At 48.0% G+C, this 19,775-nt stretch overlaps 2 protein-coding genes across 2 annotated transcripts in view; both read left to right on the forward strand.

Annotated features, from left to right (window-relative positions):
- Positions 1 to 12,186, forward strand: part of LOC144163175 (pancreatic lipase-related protein 2-like) — a 19,079-nt gene extending 6,893 nt beyond the window's left edge. Inside the window, exons 4-7 of the mRNA XM_077693997.1 lie at positions 1,470 to 1,673; positions 1,784 to 2,036; positions 5,429 to 5,635; positions 10,094 to 12,186. Of these exons, the coding sequence (XP_077550123.1) occupies positions 1,470 to 1,673; positions 1,784 to 2,036; positions 5,429 to 5,635; positions 10,094 to 10,515 (1,086 nt within the window). The 3' untranslated portion in view covers positions 10,516 to 12,186. The remainder of the gene's footprint in view (positions 1 to 1,469; positions 1,674 to 1,783; positions 2,037 to 5,428; positions 5,636 to 10,093) is intronic.
- LOC144163186 (BET1-like protein) overlaps positions 1 to 19,775 on the forward strand; it is a 441,394-nt gene that overhangs the window by 57,467 nt on the left and 364,152 nt on the right. The gene's annotated exons all lie outside the window — the stretch shown is intronic.

The raw sequence follows: 19,775 nt of genomic DNA on the forward strand, positions 1-19,775 counted from the left end.
GCGTGGCTCCTGGAGAGCCGTGCTGTGCATGCGCGAGGAGCAGTGCGCCGCACGTTACTCGCTGCCCGGCGTCTCTCACACACCCCACGCGCCCAGCGTCTTCGCCGACCTCCGTTCCGCACGTGGTGGCCCGGTTCACTTGATGATCATGCGAGGGGTGGCCAGGTGTGGAACCTAAGGCTCGTGCAACGCAGCAACACCGGCGTGCGCCTGTGGAACCAGCTTAGCTCCGGGGCGATTGGGGACGCGGTGCCGGAGCCGCTTGTTAAATATACATGCGTCACATAATGCATATACCGTGTGTGTGTCGTCGAAGCAGAAGTAAGCATGATAATCAAGCTAATCCCAGGCAATCAGGAAAGCTAAGAATAACCAGCTGAACCTTAGCTCACGCTACGTATATCCTGGCATAGCCGAGCTAAGCCACTGCTAATATTTTCTTTTATAAACTTCGACACTTTAGAGGTTAGTTATGAAGGAGCACTCGCCTCGAGATGTGTGGTACGTAGCGCCCATATTTTATGGCAAAAGCAAGCGATATAAGCGGCGTGTTTTATTTCCAATACCTGTATTATGAACTTCGATGTCCTTCAACAGGATAGGCGCATGACAGTGCATATGTACCTCCCGCAAGCAGCGTAAGCCCGACACCTCAGAGTCCATCAACTCCACTGTGCGAAGATATTTTAGACAAGCAGACCATGCTGGAGGTGACGTCAATAGGTTGTCGATCACGTGGTTGCTGTTCCTTTTGACGTTCCGGTGATGGTGTATTGCTCAAAGAAAGGGAGTAAAGGTGAACGTAAACTTGCAAAGATGGAATAACCCTCACCTTGCTCTCAACTGTTCGGCATTCGTTCCGCTGCCTCTCCACTCCACAATTATGATTCTTAACATGCTGTCGTATAGCCCTGTCATTGCTGTTTTTTTTTTTTTTGCCAACTACCCTAGTCATGCAAACTATGACACCGCGGGCCTCCTAAGTCGTGGGAAAGATGTCTTTGCTGATCGACCAAGGCCACTGCCTGTTTCGGAACTTTTGTAACGTATGATGATCATCATCACGATGTTAAAAAGCTCACAACTACTCACACAAAGAGCGCCAACACCAGTGCGTTGTGTCTGTAGCTGCATGCGATGCCTTTTGCAACGGTCCAGGACACTCCGCATATACGTTGTGATTGTATACGCTGTAATTATATAATTGTAATTATATACGCTGTAAATCGGGTGGCTGAAGCCCCTGTCAGGCCACGTCCGCCTTTAGACTCAGCCTCCCCTTGGTTTTCCCAAGAAATAAAAATCAGCTACTCAAACCAAATACTCAAACCAGACTGTCGAAAACGTGTCCTTTCGCAGCGGACTGATTATAGACATTAAAAGTTTCCTCTAAAAGTCCCCATCATACAGACCTGTTTCTTTACAGCAAGGTCAATCAACAACTAACGTTACCCACGTATGCCCTGCAGGTGAAACCCCGCTTTCTGCTGTACTCAAACAAGGCCACAAGCTCGGACAAACTGCTCTTCGAGACGGGTTTGGACAGCGCGGGCTTTGCGCAACTCGCGTCGCTAGTAGAGCCCGGACGTAAGCTCTACTTCGTCGTGCACGGCTTTCTGAGCAGCGCAAAGACGGCCTGGATGATCGACATGAAGGACGAAATATTAAACCAGGTACGTGGGACTGTATCCTGTAAAGTAGATGCTCTTCTACGATGATAATGCTGGCATTGTAGCTCATGTATATGCTGATGGCAATGATGATTGTGCGCACGTCACCGTAGGAGGCTGACGCGTCCGTGGTGCTGGTTGACTGGAGCAAGGGCTGCAGCTCTATCCTGGGCTACAGCACGGCCGCGGCCAACACGCGAACCGTGGCGCGATCGCTGGCTTACCTGGTGAAGACGCTCTCCGAGGCAGGCGTAGTCAGCCCCAAGGACGTGCACTACATCGGCCACAGTTTGGGCGCCCAGACGGGGGGCTTCTTCGGCCAGGACGTCCAGATGCTCATGGGCCAAGTCGTCGGCAGGATCACTGGTGAGAACTTAAAAGGAGCACAGTCGTGACTATTGACTTTCGCGACTGTCCATACCAACACGCTTCTTAAGAAGGTCATTCGACGTTAGGCTTAAATAGCCTCAGATGACAAGGAGCGAAATCAAACGTACGTTAAAGGGACAGACAAGACAACCGATTTTTGTCGAGTACATCCCTTAAAGCACCTTCGCAAGAAACGGTTTTGCTGATAACGCCCTAGAACTTTTTAAATCAAAAATTTTTAGAGCTACGAGCCGTATGTTCGCTCGATAAATATGGTCACATAAGACACCGTCGCTTTCACCATTCGGCCAGTGTCGTCTGAGACAATCGCAAATCGCCGCACTGCTGTGCATCTTAAACAAGTATAGTGCGCGCAGTACCAACAGCTGTACGCATCGGCACTTCTTTTTTTTTTTCGTGTACTTTCGTAACTTCCAGTTTACCTCCGCCGCGGTGGCTGAGTGGCTAAGAAGTTGCGCTGCTGAGCACAAGGTCGCTGGTTCGATTCCCGGCCGCGGCGGCCGATTTTCTGATGGAGGCTAAAAGCAAGAACGCCCGTGTGTACGAGATTTCGGCGCACGTGAAAGATCCCCAGGTGGTCAAAATTAATCGGGGGCCCTTTACTACGGCGCGCCTCATCGCCTGCGTTGCGTCGGCGGGTTAAACCCTATAATAAATCAAATTAATCGAGTGTTTACCTCACCGTTCGTACTACTATAAAAATAATGTAAATAGCTCAGTTGGCAAGCTTATAGGCCGTGCCTAATTTGCGTTCGCTTTTGCCGGCCTCAGCCAATCGCAGAGCTGACGCATATGACATCATAGGTTCGGTTGCGGGAAATAAGCTAGTGGATCGCATGGCCATTCCATTCTTTTCCTAATTATATTGCTTATTTCAGGAAAGTTTACGTTAAAAACCAAATCTCCCACCTTCCCCTCGCGGGAACCCCTGTGTAGACGTGTAGATGCGACGCATAGGGGGTTCACGTTGCAGCGTTGGACAGCGGAGGAACGGCGCTGGAACGATGGAGCGGAGCGGCGCAGGTACCGCGTTTTATAGCGCGCATAACGGTGAGGGGACGCGCCGGCGCCAGTGCGTCTGCCGCGGCTATGACGCAACACAATCCAACGCAATCCACTTTAATTCAATCCAATCCAAGCCAAGCCAAGCCAAGCCAAGCCAAGCCAATCTATTCGAATTCAATCCCATGGAGGAAAGAAAAGCTTAGGAGAGGCCCTGACGTCACACCCAGCGCAGCCGGAAACGCCATTTCTGTAAGTCGAATGGCGGACCATTGGCCCTCCATGCCATTGGCGGACTCTTTTTGCCTCTCTCTCTCGGTGCACCTTCTCCGCCTCCTCCGTCCTGTATCGCCTCACTTGTCGTCTGCATCTGCCAGCGCCGAGCCGGCGGAAATCAGCTGATAGGCAGGTAGAAGGCCGTTTTGCAGCGCGTGACCGTGAACCTATACGCGCGGTTACACTGTTACACGTCTTCAGTGTGGCCGCAGCAGGTTTGCGAAGCGGCTCGCTCTAACAATGCCGCAATGCTCGGTGCCAGGCTGCAAGTCGCGATCGGTACCCAAGGAATTGGGCGTCACTTTCCACCGGTTAGTGCATCATTCCGCTGACAAGTATTGCTGTACATTGGTGTGCATTCATCCTTTGTTTGCAATCGCCGCCGTTTATAGGTTCCCAAGCGATGGAGAACGCCGCTAACAGTGGGCGAACGCCGTGCGGCTACCGGACAGGAAAGTGCCCAAGTTTGCGTTGCAGTTTCACTGGCAATCCCAGAGATGACTAGTCAATTAAACGGCCGTTCTATATATATAGGTAAGCAGTACTTCATGCAGATTTCACGCTAAAAAATTGTGGAATGTTTTTACCGTTGTTCGCGTGCCTTCGATAGAATTTTTTGCGAAGGAGGAGGAGGAGGAGCAGGAGGAGGAGGCAAAACGTTTTATTGAGTAAAAAAAAAATGAGAGGGTGGGTGGCGTCAATAAACTTTTTTTCGCCAAGTTTCAACTTGTCTCAGTGTCAATAAATTCAAGGTGATATCAGTTGAAAACGTTCATACACTAACCTCGCAGTATGAAGCGTTGAAAAGCGAAATCCAGAGCGAGACCACAAAAAGATCCAGATTCCAGATCCAGCACTCTTCCAGTCAACAGACGGACACCTACTAAGGTAATAGGACGATGGAATTATATCAACTGGGAATCTACCTTGTAACAGTTGCAAAAGCACTGCCGCGCATTGCCGGCCTAGCAAACTATATATTGCAGCGGCGATAACCAAAAAATTGAGTTGCGAATCGTTCGGTTGCAAGTCGCCTACGTACTGCACACCGTGTATCACTTCCCGAAAATCTACCAAACGGGTGTCCGCGCGTACGACGGGACGGCGCGTTCACGATATCTGCACTTCAATAGGCGCGTCGTGATCGCGACCGGAGCAATAGCTTGACGCGGTACAAGGTGCACTTGCAAGTAGAAATTAAATGACATATTCACATCGGCGCAGCTGTCGCAACTCGCAGCATCCTTTTCGAGTTCCGCAAGACCACAGCGCAGCAAAGCGAAGCAGCAATCTTCGCAATCGGACGACAAGGCAGGCGCTGCCTTTCCTCCATGACTGGCGAACGGCGGGCGGGCTGTTGCTAGGACGCCGTTGCTAACGCGACTTCCAATGGCCGCCGAAAACACGTGACTTCCTCCACACTTTTGCCAATGCGCGGGGATAGCTGGGGGCCTCTCCTAAGCTTTTTTTTCCTCCATGTTCAATCCAATGCCCCTCGCGAGAGTGTTCGCTATCGGAGAGGCGAGGGGGTGAGCGGCGGAGAGCGCAGCTCACGCGGCGAGGAGAATGGGGGAGTGGCGGACGCCGACGACAACAACGCCGACGCCGGATGCAGGGACAAGGCGAGTGAATAAGATGCAGTCGCATCTAAAAGTGACATCTGTATGATTTCAACGAGGCAATCTTTCGAATCAACCAAACTTGTGTTTTGTCTGCATGGCCCCTCTAAATGCTTTAACGGGTCCATCGGTCGCTGCCACAACAAATATGTGGACTGCCTCACCGAATTGAGGGGGAAAGAAATGTACGGAGAACAACGCGTTTCAGCACTCCTTCTCCTCCCCCCGGAAAACGGTCCAGAACTATAAAATAGTGATCGCGAGCACGCAGGCGCAGGACCGGTTTTGGAGAGGGAAAAACGCATGCGGAAACGCGTCGTCATCCGCACATGTGTTTCACCCTTCAGCATCGGACGTGCAATCTGCGGGATGCTGCGGCCTGGGGCGGGTAATTTCAGGGCACGCAAGTCGTCTGGGCCGAAACGGAGGGCGGGCGTGATCGCGCACGGGGTGCGCAACGTGAACACGCAGGTCTGGACCCGGCAGGACCGCTGTTCGAGTCCCGAGGCATCCACCTGCGGGCGGAGCACGCCGAGTTCGTGGACGTGCTGCACACGAGCATCGGCACCAGCTGGACGGACGTGGTGCAGGGCCGCCTGGGCATGCTCGCCAGCTGCGGCCACGTCGACTTCTACCCCAACGGCGGCAAGCAGCAGCCCGGCTGCTGGCGTTTCAGCTGTGCGTACACACGCGCGGCCCTTTTACGAGCGCTACTGATCCATGCATAACGCCTTGGACAGCCAACCGATTTTTATGGAGTGCGTGCTACATATTCAAAATGAAGGGGCATCACTGAAACACCTTCAGCGGAACGGTGGTCCCGATAGGGCCCAAGAACGTTTCAAAGCGGAGTGTTCAGATCTACCAGCGTTAAGGATGCTGTATAAATGAATGTTGGCAACCATGGCAGTGCGCCGCGCAGCAACATACTTTTAACTGCACGGGAAATGAAAAGAGGTACTGGGGAAAATTTCCCGCTTATTTGCTGGCTTCGCTGGGAATGTCGCTGAAAGACGATAGTCGTCTTCCCCTCCTGCCATGTTAATGTTTCTCCTCTCTCCCCGCCCTCCCGCTTCGCTCTCCTCCCATGATAAACACGCTGCAGGTTTGCTCTTTATATGAGCTATGGGAGGCAGCTCTGGCCAGCTCTGACCCTGGGGTTGAGAGGTATCTGATCTTTAGGGCCAAGACTGGGGCAGAGGAAACAGGGGCCCTGGAAGGAGGGAACCTACCCTAGTTCAATCAAGACCTTTAAGTTCAAATAAACGTTTCATCTCTCTCTCTCTCTCTCTCTCTCTCTCTCTCTCTCTCTCTCTCTCTCTCTCTCTCTCTCTCTCTCTCTCTCTCTCTCTCTCAATTCAATTTTCCAGCGTTCCACGGACGGCGTTCGACCGGTTGAGAACTTTTGCTAATATTGCGCCTGGCGCTCGAGCCACGAGCCCAATGCTCGTGCGCTAGCCCTTTTTTTATATTTTGTGGCTAAAATTTATTTTCCAGTGCGTCTTTTTTTTTCTGTTTGCTAAGGCGAAGATCTCGCCCACGTCTATTTTCAATTAAAAGAAGACCGCCCGAACCAGTTATGTATTTATTGTTCGCCTCAAATATCTCTACTGCGTTCTCGTTGCTGAAAAAGTTCGAACAGTATGAACTATACTTCTAGATTGAGATGTTGGAAAATGTTTTGACTATATAAACGCTTCGTGCAAGAGTAGTTCTAACTTTCAGCCGGGAGGCTTAAAAGACACTCAGACAGACAGACAGACAGACAGACAGACAGACAGACAGACAGACAGACAGACAGACAGACAGACAGACAGACAGACAGACAGACAGACAGACAGACCGAAATTTGCGGGTATAGGTAGCCCGGCAAAGACTATCGCCTTTAAAATTTCTCCAGCTAAAACAATAATAAAAGGCACTATTTCCTGTTCCTTTGAGCGCTTTCTTAATTACGCATTGATATCGACAGGGATATTTTCATACGTGCGGTAGTGTAACGTTTATAACGTTCACATTTCAGGCAGTTCAGAGCCAAATTAAATTTATTTCTGCTAATCCATTTGGAAATGTTCTCTGGTTACCAAGCTACAAAACGCCGGCTTTCATATGAGCTAGAGAACCTGCACTCCACAAAAAAGCGGCTATCCCTTAAAATTTGGCTCAGGCGGAGATAAAAAGCGAGAACACGGGCGTATCGTGATTTCGGCGGACGTCAAAGGCCCCCTGGTTTTCAAAATCAATCTAGAGGCCTCCACTACCGAGCGCCTAATTTCCCAGGTGCAGCTTCGACGCGTTAAACCTCCATGCAGGATCTCAGAACAGCCGTAAACGCCCTGCCAGAGACGCACTTAGGCGACATAACATTTGGCGTTCCTGACAGCCAGCGCTGTTCGGAAATAGCCCGTACGGTTCGGGACATCTCAACATAATTCGTCAATCCTATTTTCATTTTCTTTCGCTATTTTCTATTTCTTTCACACTGTTTATTTTTTTACGCACGATAACTTAACCACGGTATATCAACGGTAAACGGGATACCATGCACAGATTCACTAAGCCTACACAACGCCTGGTGCCTATGACATGTCGTCGCTGATAATTTGCCAATCCCATATCCGTTCCCTTTCAGACTTTTCAGTTTCTTTCACTTCGTTAGTTTTTTTTACGCGCGATAGCTGGAACACGTTCCAGTGTGGCCAATGTCAGCGTCTGGGACCATGGCCGTCTCCCTCAACTCAGCGTAAAGTGCTAACCGCATTATTTGAATACATCAATGACATCGGTGTCGCTGAGATTATATACGACCAGAACATCTTTGCACTGTGCAACCGTCTATACACTTTTCATGTGTCGCACTGACGGTCCCCAACACACACGCTACCTCCTTTTTTCACTTCTTTTATTTCCTTCTTTCTTCTCTCCCTTCCGCCTTACTTCCTATTGCAACTTTATTCCCTCCTCTCCACCCCGCAGAGTAGCATGTAGGCGTTAATAGCGTCACTAAATAGAAAATAAGCTACGCTTAAAGGGGCCCTGAAAGGCGTTTTGAGCAAACTAAATGAACTAGCGCAATCGTTAGATTGGGTCGTCAACGTCATCTGTGCCAAGTATTACTCTTCTACGCGTAGCGGAAAGCTCACACTTTTGTTGCAAAGTTTGTCGCTTTTTTCTCACCCTTCCCTTCGTGTTTTTGGCCGCCGCCATCTTCACATGTCTACGTCATCGATTCCCAGATGTTCGTCATGAGCTAGACATCCTGCTATTGGGCGGCTTTTTCACGCACTTCCGGCAAAAAGATGAGTCGTCTGCTCAGCGTCGGCTCGCCGGCTGATCTGCCAGCGGAGTGCCGGAGTGCTTGGACATTTTACGACAAACGAAACAAGTGTAAACAAACGCTTAACCGTTTGTATCGAATGCAACACGGCCATAACACGACATGGATATTCTCTCACATGAGTACGTACCATAAAGAAAGCGTCTAAGCCCCGTGGAACTTCTTTGGTGCAATCGCAGAGAACGCCGTGAGCCGAATGCCCGGGTTTGACGCATACATTTTATTCAACTTCAAAACAATCCAGACTGCGTTTCGAACGAACACAACGTCACAACATGCGTTGCAAGTCTGAACCGCGATTGACAGACGATGGGTTGCCTCCTCCTGCCCGTCGTAAATTCGGCACTCACCTCGCGCGCGGTTTGCGGGGACGAACAGCAAGTCACTTAACCCTGGCGCACAAGCCGAGATGGCTTTTAGCCACGCACACTGCACATACCACATGCGAGGTTGAGTCGTACGTCGCCCGAGAAAGATAATCCAGACCATGGGAAGCACTATCCACCCGCAGAAGCACAACGTCACATTTAATCGCGAAACAAAGGCGTCCACAACACACACCATCGCCTCCTGTAATGCCAAACGCATCTCGCACTTCCCAATGGGAGTGAGTGGTACGCCTGCAGTGCCCACATGTCGCGAGGTGGGGCCCCGAGCTGAACCGGGATCACGCAACCGTAACTGAATTTTAAAGCGGTTTGTGCCTTGTTGCTAAGGCAACCGATGTTTGAGATTGTCAAAGAAATGGCGCTCGCTCCAGCGCTAGAAAGCTCAGAGCGCGGCGGAGCATGTTTTGCCAACGTTGCCGCTCTCCACCACGCGTCGCCCCAAGCTAAACTGGTCACATGATTGAAGCGTTTTGTGCACGGGTTCTGTATCGGTTTGAAATGTCTTTTTCACATGCCGCCGGCAGGAATTACCACCGCCGCAAAATAAGACCCGGCACCAGCGGGGCCACATCTGATACGGCGCTTTTTGGATAAACAGTGCGCGGTGCAAGGCCAGGCCGCCGCACACATGCGGCCAGATTTTTCGTTCGCTTTTCCAGCCTTGAGCGGAGTGCGGTATTCATGGTGTCAACAAAGCTTGCCCGTAGCAGACGAGCAGCGCAATAGCGGAAGTACGTCACCGCCGAGGAGCGCAGCATCATGGGAGGGAAGGCTCTCGCGCCGTCAACAGCAGAGAAACATTTGAAAGGAGGAGGAAATGCGGCGGGGCGATAATGCGCGGTTTTTGATTTACGATTTCTCAGCTAATACTCATCGCTTTAACGAAATTCTTGCGGGAGGAGATTGCTAATACATTGCTTTATTTGGTTACATGTACATCCATGCATCGGTGGGAGGTATTTCAGGACCCCTTTAAGAAGACCGCCTCTTCGTGCTCCCGGAAGCGTCTGGGGGGCCATTTTGTTTCTGGCTTGCAGTGTTACCATCTCTCCCAACGAAACCGCCGCCGGTTGTGACGGGCAGAGTGTGACCGGCCGCTCTAGCGCGCACCAAAGAGAGAGAGAAAGAGAGAGAGAGAGGGAAGGCGCCCAGAAACAAAATGGCTGCGCCCATACGTAAACAAATATCACGTGGTGCCAACCGACCAATGAGAATTATGGCGGGACATAACAATGCGAGAAAAGAGTGCCGATACTCTAAAAGCCTTTATTTAGTGACGCTAGGCGTGGACATGCCGGCCGACCTCTCTGCTATCCTCTAATCAAGAGCTCTCTCTCTCTCTCTCTCTCTCTCTCTCTCTCTCTCTCTCTCTCTAAATGTGCTGGCATGTCTGCTTCTCCGCCGTTGCAGCCTGCTCGCACTCCAAGGCGACCAAGTACTACGCCGACTCCATCCGCAGCTGCGAGTTCCCCACGCGCTCGTGCGACAGCTACGAGGCGTTCAAGTCGGGCGCCTGCAAGCCGCGCTGTCAGGACGGCGAGAGGTGCGGCCGCATGGGCCACCCGGCCAGCATGCCGCTCCAGGGGATGCACTTCACCGAGACCACCAAGAAGCGCTGCCTCGAGGCTCCCCACGCACGCAGGCTGGACATCCCGACTCCGCAGCGGGAGGCCTCTCCGAGGGCCATCAACCTGGACGACATGCTGCTCAGCTCGCTGGGTCGCTCGGTGACCATTATGCTCGAGGACGCCACGCCCGAGGAGCGCCAAGAGCTCCTGGACGCGCTCAAGGAACAGCGGTCGCCGCTCGGAAACCTGAATGTCAGGGACTAGCCTCGCTGCTTTGGGTGGGAGGGACTTACGTCGAAACACTTGATGGAACATCCCCTGCTTTGGCGTTGGGAAAACAAAAATTGTTTCCGCGAAGGAAAGTTTGACATCCAACCTCAATGCAGCCATACGGCTACAAAGGAAAGCTACACAGCTTTCTCAGAAACTTCGCAGTTGAAGAAGAAAAATTCGTCCTGGTCCAGGATAGGTGGGTGTCAAACTTTCCTTCGCAGAAACTTATTCCACCTTGGGGGTTTCCCCTAAATCTGGTCGATTAAAACTTGCTTCTCTTTTTCCCGGTACGCATAGAGTGTAGCTTAAAGGAGCCGTGAAGTCGAAATACAACTCTGTTCAGTTCATTTAGTAAGTTTGCTCGAAATACTTCCCGCTGCAGTGACGCAGGAGGGACGTATTATGGGCCAGCAATAAAAACGAAGTTATCAATGCGTAACTGCACATTAGCATTCAATTGATGCGACAAAACGGAACTAGAGGCCCCACTACAGTCGGCTAGCAATGTTTCTTGGCGGCATACGCTCAAACAAGATGCTGTGACGTCATAGCTACGTCATCGGAAAGTGGCTGGTTAGGCACCACCGGTTCATATGTTTTCTTTAATTGCTCCATTACTTGTTTGAAATTTCAGATAAAATTTGTATCTTTGTTATCGGGACAAAGTAGTCTTTCTTGTGAACCAGATTTGTATTTTAAAGGAGTAAAACGAAATTTCAAAGCTGACATAACTATTTTAAATGCTTCCTTTTTATCAGGAGATATCTCCCAGCAAGTTTCAACACTAACCGTCCAGTGTAATATTTTAAATCCCTTTTAATGTATGCCCGCATGAGAAAGCCTAGAGCGGGCCAGTACGACATCATCTACTCCTTGCCCCAAACTGCTGACGTCGGGGCTCCCATGACGTAGCCGACGCGTTGGCTGCGGTTGGCGCGCGCTGCTACGCCGTGTGTACACGTCATGGTTTTGGTACTGACGTCATTCTGCCCGGGCGCGTGGGGATGGTCAAGATCTCGGCCGGCCTGGGCGCGCACGTGCGCTCAATCGCGCGCGCGTCCAGACCGTCAGCGGTGCGACAAGAATGGTGACGTCACGGGCGACCTCCTGTTATGGCGGCCGCTTGGCGTTCGTTCTGCCGAAACCGAAACTGGCACGAATAAACGACGCCGTAAATGGTTGTTGACACGGCGATCGACCGTATAATGTGTCATTCTATGATTAGTACATTTGGCAGTTGTGCTTATCTGGGGCCTTAAAGCCCCGCTAGTGGCAATGAGTTCTCTTGTTGTTCGTGTATTTACAATTTTACAGCAAAGATTTGCTAGCTCAGGCGGCACATGTTGCGCGTCCTTCGTGAATGAACAATGCATCGTGACGAGGCCAAGTTTAGAGCGAATGATCCGTAACTTGCTTTCTAATAAACGTATCTCAGAAAACATTAGAGCACATTCAACTTTGTAACCGTGGTGAGTAACTCGCCACAATATTTTGTAAATTTCTTGGAAATAAGGAGATTTTGGTGTAACAGAAAACAATAGAGAAGAATTATTTCTGTAACTGTTGTGAATTTGGCGCGCTTCTCGCCACAGTATTTTGTGAATTTCATAGAAATGAAGCAAGTTCACTTTCTTATCATCATTCAGATCACAGCGGAGGTGTAAAAGTTTGGTTGGACCATATTCTACTGGAGGATGGAATACGGTCCCGGGGAATGAATAAATGAATTGTTTATTTATTTGCACTTATATACGTACAATGTACAGTTAAAGCTTGATATAACGAAGCGGACGAGAATTCACATTTTTTTTTGTTACATGCAGGTTTTGAGTAAAGGTTCGCGCTAATGAAGCAGAAACGAAGCCAATATGCTAGGCATCAGTGATGCTGAACTCGCTCCTGTAAAATGGATATATTTTACACCGAGAAACTGCATGATTTGCGCTCGCTGCTACTACACGGCCCCCGAATTCACAAACGTAACTGAGTATCACTTTTTGCTTTTTGATACTTTTCGGTGCCTTTACGCGTTTCAAGAACCAAACTTTGCTGAAGGGGCGCCTTTCTGCGAACTTCATGCTCTTCTCTGGAGTCAAAATTGTTGAAGGGATGGTATACCTGGGACACTGTACCGGGCAGTGACGTCCTTCTTTCTCGCCGGCAAAGGTGGAGCTTGTCTTGAAAAGACAAATATTTTCGTATTCAGGCAGCAGAAATCATCCACGAACATATACCAATGATATCAGGGGACACACGCGACTACACGCCGTCAGGCAGGCCTATAGAACCTAACCGACACCGCACTCACACGTGGAAACGCGTGAGAGATTGCGGTGCGGGCGAAATTCGCTAAATTAGTGCATTTCGCCAGCCTATTTTTCAGAAAAAGGGCAAGTAACCTTGAGTCGTCATTGTAGCGAATTCGTTACATCAAGGTTAAACGTCGCAACTGCTTCGTTATATAGGGGTCGCAAACACATGGGCTTCAATGAAGGTGGAAATGTGGAATTGAAAACCTTCGTTAAATCCCGGAATTCGTAACATAGAGGTTCGTTACATCCAGGTTTAACTCTACACATAAAGAGGTGGGGCAAAGGAAAAACGCGGTACTAGACAGCTTACAAAACCTTGGCCGTGCCAGGTACAAAACAAAGACAAGGTGGTCAGCATTCCAGACAACCGATAAGTCAATGAGACAAAAAAACAACATAAGACAAAGCCCATAGTCCTTCACAACCAAAAATATGCATGAATTTTGTGCCAACTTGTCAGCAAACTAATAATATCTTATGAATTGGAATTCATGGTACCTACGTTAAATTTAACCAGTTTAACAATGAGGGGAGAAGCAACGACATCTGTGAGCCACAATTCGTTCCGGTGCACTCTACAATCCATTTGTCAGGTTGTCGTGAAGGCTAAGGCACATTAGGCCCGGTAAGGTTCGCTAATTGAAGAAAAAACTGAGGTAAGCTTGCACTCACGCTCAAAACTTTATTTATTTATTTATTTATTTATTTATTTATTTATTTATTTATTTATTTATTTATTTATTTATTTATTTATTTATTTATTTATTTATTTATTTATTTATTTATTTATTTATTTATTTATTTATTTATTTATTTATTTATTTATTTATTTATTTATTTATTTATTTATTTATTTATTTATTTATTTATTTATTTATTTATTTATTTATTTATTTATTTATTTATTTATTTATTTATTTATTTATTTATTTATTTATTTATTTATTTATTTATTTATTTATTTATTTATTTATTTATTTATTTATTTATTTATTTATTTATTTATTTATTTATTTATTTATTTATTTATTTATTTATTTATTTATTTATTTATTTATTTATTTATTTATTTATTTATTTATTTATTTATTTATTTATTTATTTATTTATTTATTGGTCTTCACAAAAGTGGGAGGTGACCAAGGTAAAAGGAGTTCTGCGACGGCTTGAGGGTTCCTTGGCCACCCGCGGCAACGACTGGCGCCGATCACAAGCAAACACACACAGCCGGCATGAACAATTTCATGAAATATTCAAGATTACGCGAGAGCAATTATCAAAACAACACTTACACAGCTACAACCGCAACTGCAAGTACGATAAATACGGGGGAAAAGTTTACAAATACACGCACTAAACAAGTTCACATGCTGTGTGTACACAGTGTGTACACTGCGCCCGGACGTAGCCACTCGTCGATCCCGACGTCACCCCTACTCGGACCACACCTTCGCTACTTCCTACGGGGTTGGACGCCGCTGCCCCATAAGGGAGGGTGTCGCCCCGCAGCTTTCGCTCCGGTGCTGCTTTTCGAGGGCCGCCAGGACCTGCTGGACGGCTGATAGTTGGGTGTCCTTGTCACAACTGCGCACTGCTTCTTGGATCCACGGCGGTAGGTCTGTCCTGGTTGCCGCCTCGTTAGGTCGCACTTCACAGTCCCAGAGTAAGTGGGCGGTCGAGGCCCTAGCATTGTTACACAACACACACGTGTCGTCCGTATAGAGTTCTGGCTGTATGTGCTTCATGACGACCGGGGTCATCAGTGAATTCGTCTGCAGCTGTCTGAACGTGGACGCTTCCTCCCTGGTTAGGTCGGGGTGAGGTGGTGCCAGCACCCTCCTACAATTTCTATAATATTTGGCGATACCCTGAAAGGTATCGTGCCTGTCCTTCGTCTCGGTCCACCACTCTGCAGACGATTCAACTGCTGCCGCGCGGCCAGCTAATCCTCGCGCGACTGCGTTCGCCGTCTCGTTGTGGTTGGTGGCGAGTTCCGATACCTCATTCCCCGCATGGGCGGGAAACCACTTGATTGTCACCTTGCGTCCATCGATGTTCACCCGCTCGAGCACCCGCACCACTTCACAGTACAGCCAACCCTTGGCGAAATTGCGCACTGCACTCTTTGAGTCGCTAAGCACCAGAACTTGCCTTTCGTCTTCGTGGTCCCTTTACTGCGTTGATGGTTGTGTACCATTTGTAAGGTGTGAGTGTGCCATGCGTGTGTGGCCTAGTCAAAGTCTGCAAATGGATACTTCAGTGAATCTATTTAGTTTATCTACCTATGTGGGTTATTTTTTTTTTTATGTGGACTTCGTTCTCTGTGTATGACCCATGCTTGCTGCCAGAAGTTCCGGAGTCCCCTTCAAATCGGGGGTTTCATATCATAATCAAGTGTGAGTTATTCTGCAATACTGCTGTTCCTTGGACTATGCTTTGAAGGTGGGGTTCAAGTTTGCTAAACAGGAAAAGCAGTAAGAGGAAGAATTGTGCTTCTGATGGCACCTCAGTGAGGAAGTGGAACAGAGTGGATTGCTCCTGAGCCGTTGTGAAGCTAAATATTAATGCTTTTTGTTTTTTTAGCCATGCTTACGAGTAACTCACTTACATGTAGGTCCACTTTACACATTGTTTTTGCTCAAGTGACAGATACCATGCATATAGTGGTTGAATACCTCACTGCGTAGTCTCATGATATCTGGCTCCCTTTAGCTGTGTTCTGAAGTTATGTAGAACAAGCGTTAATCACTTAGTTAGGTTTGATGTGCACATTTTGAAGAAAAGCGTTTCACAGAATTAATGCAACACTTTTTAGGAATTCAATGACTGCTGTGCGCACCGGTAAGAACCTGTTTCAGATTGGCCATTCATATCTGAAAAAGCAGTGGGGAGAAAATACAAGTTTAGTTTATTGAAAGGCCTGCTCTCTCCCGATAACAATGATACCAATTTTATTGCAACCTTTAAACAGGTGGAGCTGTAGTGACTTCCCAGGAACTTTCTTGCAGGGTCTTTATGATGTCATGGGTCTTGTTTGTATGATTGGCTGCTGCTGACCAAAACTGCCGCCAAGAAACACGACTCTGAGCTTGCGTTGGGGCCCCTAGTTCTGTTTGGTTGTATTACTTGTCAGCTAACGTGAAGTTATCCCACTGATAAGTGTTTTTAGTGTTCCCTGTATTGTGTTGCTGCTGATGTCGCGAAGCACAAAATTTGAAGAATTTTCTTATTCTTGGGTTTTTTCGGTATGAAAAAGTGTTTTGTTACTGGAGTGCGTGAGCGGGTTCCTGGAGACTAGGTTTTCAAATTCAACAATGTTATGTTTTTTTTTTTTTTTTTTTTTTTTTGTCTTTGTGACCCATTACGTGCCACACATATCCGCAGTACACATTAAGGCCTCCTCGCGCCAGTCTGGCACGACAATATCGATGCACTTTAGGCTATATGGCTCTCCCCTGTCAGGACGCATAAGTGTTGTGAATCCACTGTTGTATGGGTCAGAACTCTCCTCTCATTTAAAAAAAATTGGCACAGCGTGCACCAAGAGCTGTTCCTCCATACAGTACATGTCCCCTGGCACAAGTTTTAAAAAGACACCAAGTTTGTGTCTGTTTAACCCTTTGAGAGACTAATTTTTTTTTTTTAAATCTTTCACAGGTGGTCGAATTTTTTTATTGCGAATTTTGAATGTACAAATTGCGTAAGTCGGGAATGAGGTGTAAAAACAAATCGAGAACAGTAAACAAGGACAGCAATAATACCTCGCTGGCGTCGGTGATAAGCAAGCTAAGAGAAGCGCCAATATAGATGGAAATCAGCTTTCGCCATCCCTGCTAGGGAGTGCCGATGAAGATAAAAGCCAAATTTCACGCGCCTCCATTGCGATCACGCGGCGAAACTGAAACTACGAAAGGGCGTTGACACAGGCCGCGTGACACGCTGAATCTAGAGAGTTCTGTTGATCTCCGCAAGAAAGTAGCACAATCAAATTTCAAATGCTTCTTGCAAGTTCTAGGAGGTGGCAGCACCTCCCCATGAGCATGCATTGTCATTATGGCACGAAATTTTGAACGGACGTCGGAACCGTACCCTTACGGCAAAGACCTTGCGGGACGGAAAACCGCCGCTGTACATATACGGCAAAAACCCTCAATGGGTTAAAGAAACGCACTCAGCAGAATTTCTGATGTCATGAGTTATAGCGGAGATAAAATGCGTGGGGCTGCAGCACCTCTTTTTACGCTTTGTCATTCTCTTCGCTAAGAAAAAACTGCCTCAAGAGCTATTAGCTGTTTCCACGGCTCTGTAACTTGTCATAATCAACGCTTGTTTCTACGGAAGTTTTGCATACCAAACTAGAGCCCTTCCTGTCTTCTTTTTCAGGCACGAAAGGGTGTATTTCGTGTGGCATCCCAAACTTTGTAAATGCCAAAGCAGCATTCGACCACCACGAATCTCCGGAGCATCGCCAGCGGAGCAACTTGCTGGCTGCGGTGCTCGCGCCACAGATGTGTCCTCCGGTTCAGCCTCCGACCGCTGCGGTCAAGCAAGTGACCGCCGACACGGTGGTACTGCCTTCCTCCGTGATAGTGTGCAGGGCTGAGGAGGACTTTGCTGAGTTCTGCAAAAAAAACAAGATCTTTGACTGAAACATTTTGTTGAGTGATATTGTCGATTGAGTACGTTAATAAAATTTGCGAAATGAAAATGGGAAATGAGATGCAGACAAGCATCCTGCAAGCATGGTAAGAAAGTAAGAGAGTGCCACCTGCCAAGGCCTTTTCCTCGTCTGCCCTGTTGCGGCATTCTTTCGGTTTTCTCAGTTACGCATTGCCTACTGTAAATATCTTTTTGCAACACTTGCAGCGAACTTGTTTAAATGCGCATTTCGTTTCCTTGCAACTTTGGGTGCTACCAGTAATGTGCCCGGCGCAGAGAGCTTGCAGCGCAACTTGTGCATGCAGTTCATGTGAGAGCCATGCTGAAAAGCATGTACTGGGGCTGCAGCCAAGGTTTATTACGTTGGGCAATTTCAAAGCTGGTCAGGCCTGAGAACGCTGCCATTTGAACTGTGGGTGCACACCGTGAAATATTTAAAAATAGTTTTGCTTTTTCTATCACTGAGACAAGACCAGGCTTGTGAAAAAGTGACTGGTCACTTGAGAAGACGTGAGCCCCCTGTTGATGCTAGCTTACTCCAAAGTGAAAAGCGCATTTGCTGCTGTGTTGCTGCAAATCGACTTCTTTTTGGCTAAATTCCAAAGCATGGAAGCTGCGTTATCAAACTCGGAATAAAGCAGCACAAGTTCGGTATGAAGCTTTAAACCCAATAAACCTGAGTGCAGCACTTAGTGAGGTGAGGAGGGGGCAAAAAAACGTATGGAGCGAGAGAAAACTATTACATCCAAGTCACATCCGAATCCTATCCTGGAATTTTGGTTGGTCAGGCAGTGGTAGTCGAGTTTGAACGAGAACATGAAGGTATGGAACTGGCTGGCACCAATTAAAGTGGCTGTGTGCGTAACACAACAGTAACGGGCTCCAAGAGTTGGGGCCTTGGCGTCGCACGGAGATCGACCGGGGGAATGACCCAGCTCCCCCAAAAAGCCGATATAAAAAGCAAATTGGGCGGCGTCTTCTCATTTCAGAAAGCCACGGGCTACTGCCGCTGCTTGGGCCCAATTGACCAGGAATTCCTGATCCCCGAGCCGTGGGCTTGTCAGCCCGCTCTCCCACTGATCTGGTGAAGGGGATAGCATAGAATTTTGGTGGTGGGGGCATTTCCATACGAGGTGGTATATGAATCCGGATACGTCGCAGGCAGGGCGGTTGTAGGGGTATGCAGGGGGAGATGTGTGCAGGGGTTTCCCCAGGCATCGAATCAAGGGGGGGTGTCTCAATAGCTCGGGGGGGGGGGGGGGGGGGGGGCAGTTCATAAACTAGAAAAGCTGTTTTTTTTATCCCACTAGTTAAATAATAGACGCGTACGTTTTTCATTTTCTATATATATATACATCTGAGAGGCGGTGCTTTCTATTCAATCTAAGAAAAAAACAAATTTAGAGAAATTCATTTTTTACCATGAAAGATCCGTATTCAGTTTTTTTTTTAAATTTCTCGCCATTTTTCAACGTATAAGGACATTTTCGAACTTGTTACCAGGGCCAGTGACGAAATTTGAGTTCTTGCAACAATGTTTAGGTAGTACGTACACGAATTACGCAGCACTTATAAATCAGGCACCGATTGTACGCTCCCGATTTATTAAAACGCCAGAATTAGCTTCCGTAGTGCTTCGCCTCGCCAAATTGCCCATTTTAAATATACATGCTGAAAGAGCTTCTGCAAAGATTATGGTTGTAAACAAAGAACGGCATCGAATCAATGAAGAAAGTAAATTCTATGTGTGTTTACTGCACTTAGTTCAAGTCAAAGGCGGCCTCAGTCGAAGTAATTTTGGGTGAGTTCTTGTCGATATATGCTTTGCTCCTACCTCCTCACGGGCTTGTTCTTGCTCTGTACCAGTGGCCTCTGACGAATCGATATGTTATTTATTTGCAGTACTTATAATTAAACTTGCACACTTCTTACTTCAAGCGAGTGGGGAATTGCTGCGTCCCCCGCGTGGTATTCCACTTCGGCGTATTAAAAGTGGCAGTAAGGCACACCCCCGAAAATATCTGGGTTTCGGAGAACTCGTGCACAAAATGTTCTCGTCCTGCAGTTGCTCCCGCACCCACCCGTCACCCGTACCATTCATATGGATGTCACGGTAGCAGGCGAAAGTTTCCGTGACTAATCTGCGGCCGTTGAATCTCCCCTTTTCCTTTACTTTTTTTTTTTTTTTTTCATTGTCGCTACTCCCTGGCTGGTAGCAATGTGCTCGCAGCGTGGTCAGCCTCAAACCACTTTGCCCCTTTCCTTTGAAAGCCTTTTTTT

This window comes from Haemaphysalis longicornis, unplaced genomic scaffold (assembly GCF_048455015.1).
Source record: "Haemaphysalis longicornis isolate Haplotype H1 unplaced genomic scaffold, Haemaphysalis longicornis Haplotype H1 scaffold_12, whole genome shotgun sequence".
Classification (NCBI taxonomy): Eukaryota; Metazoa; Arthropoda; class Arachnida; order Ixodida; family Ixodidae; genus Haemaphysalis; species Haemaphysalis longicornis.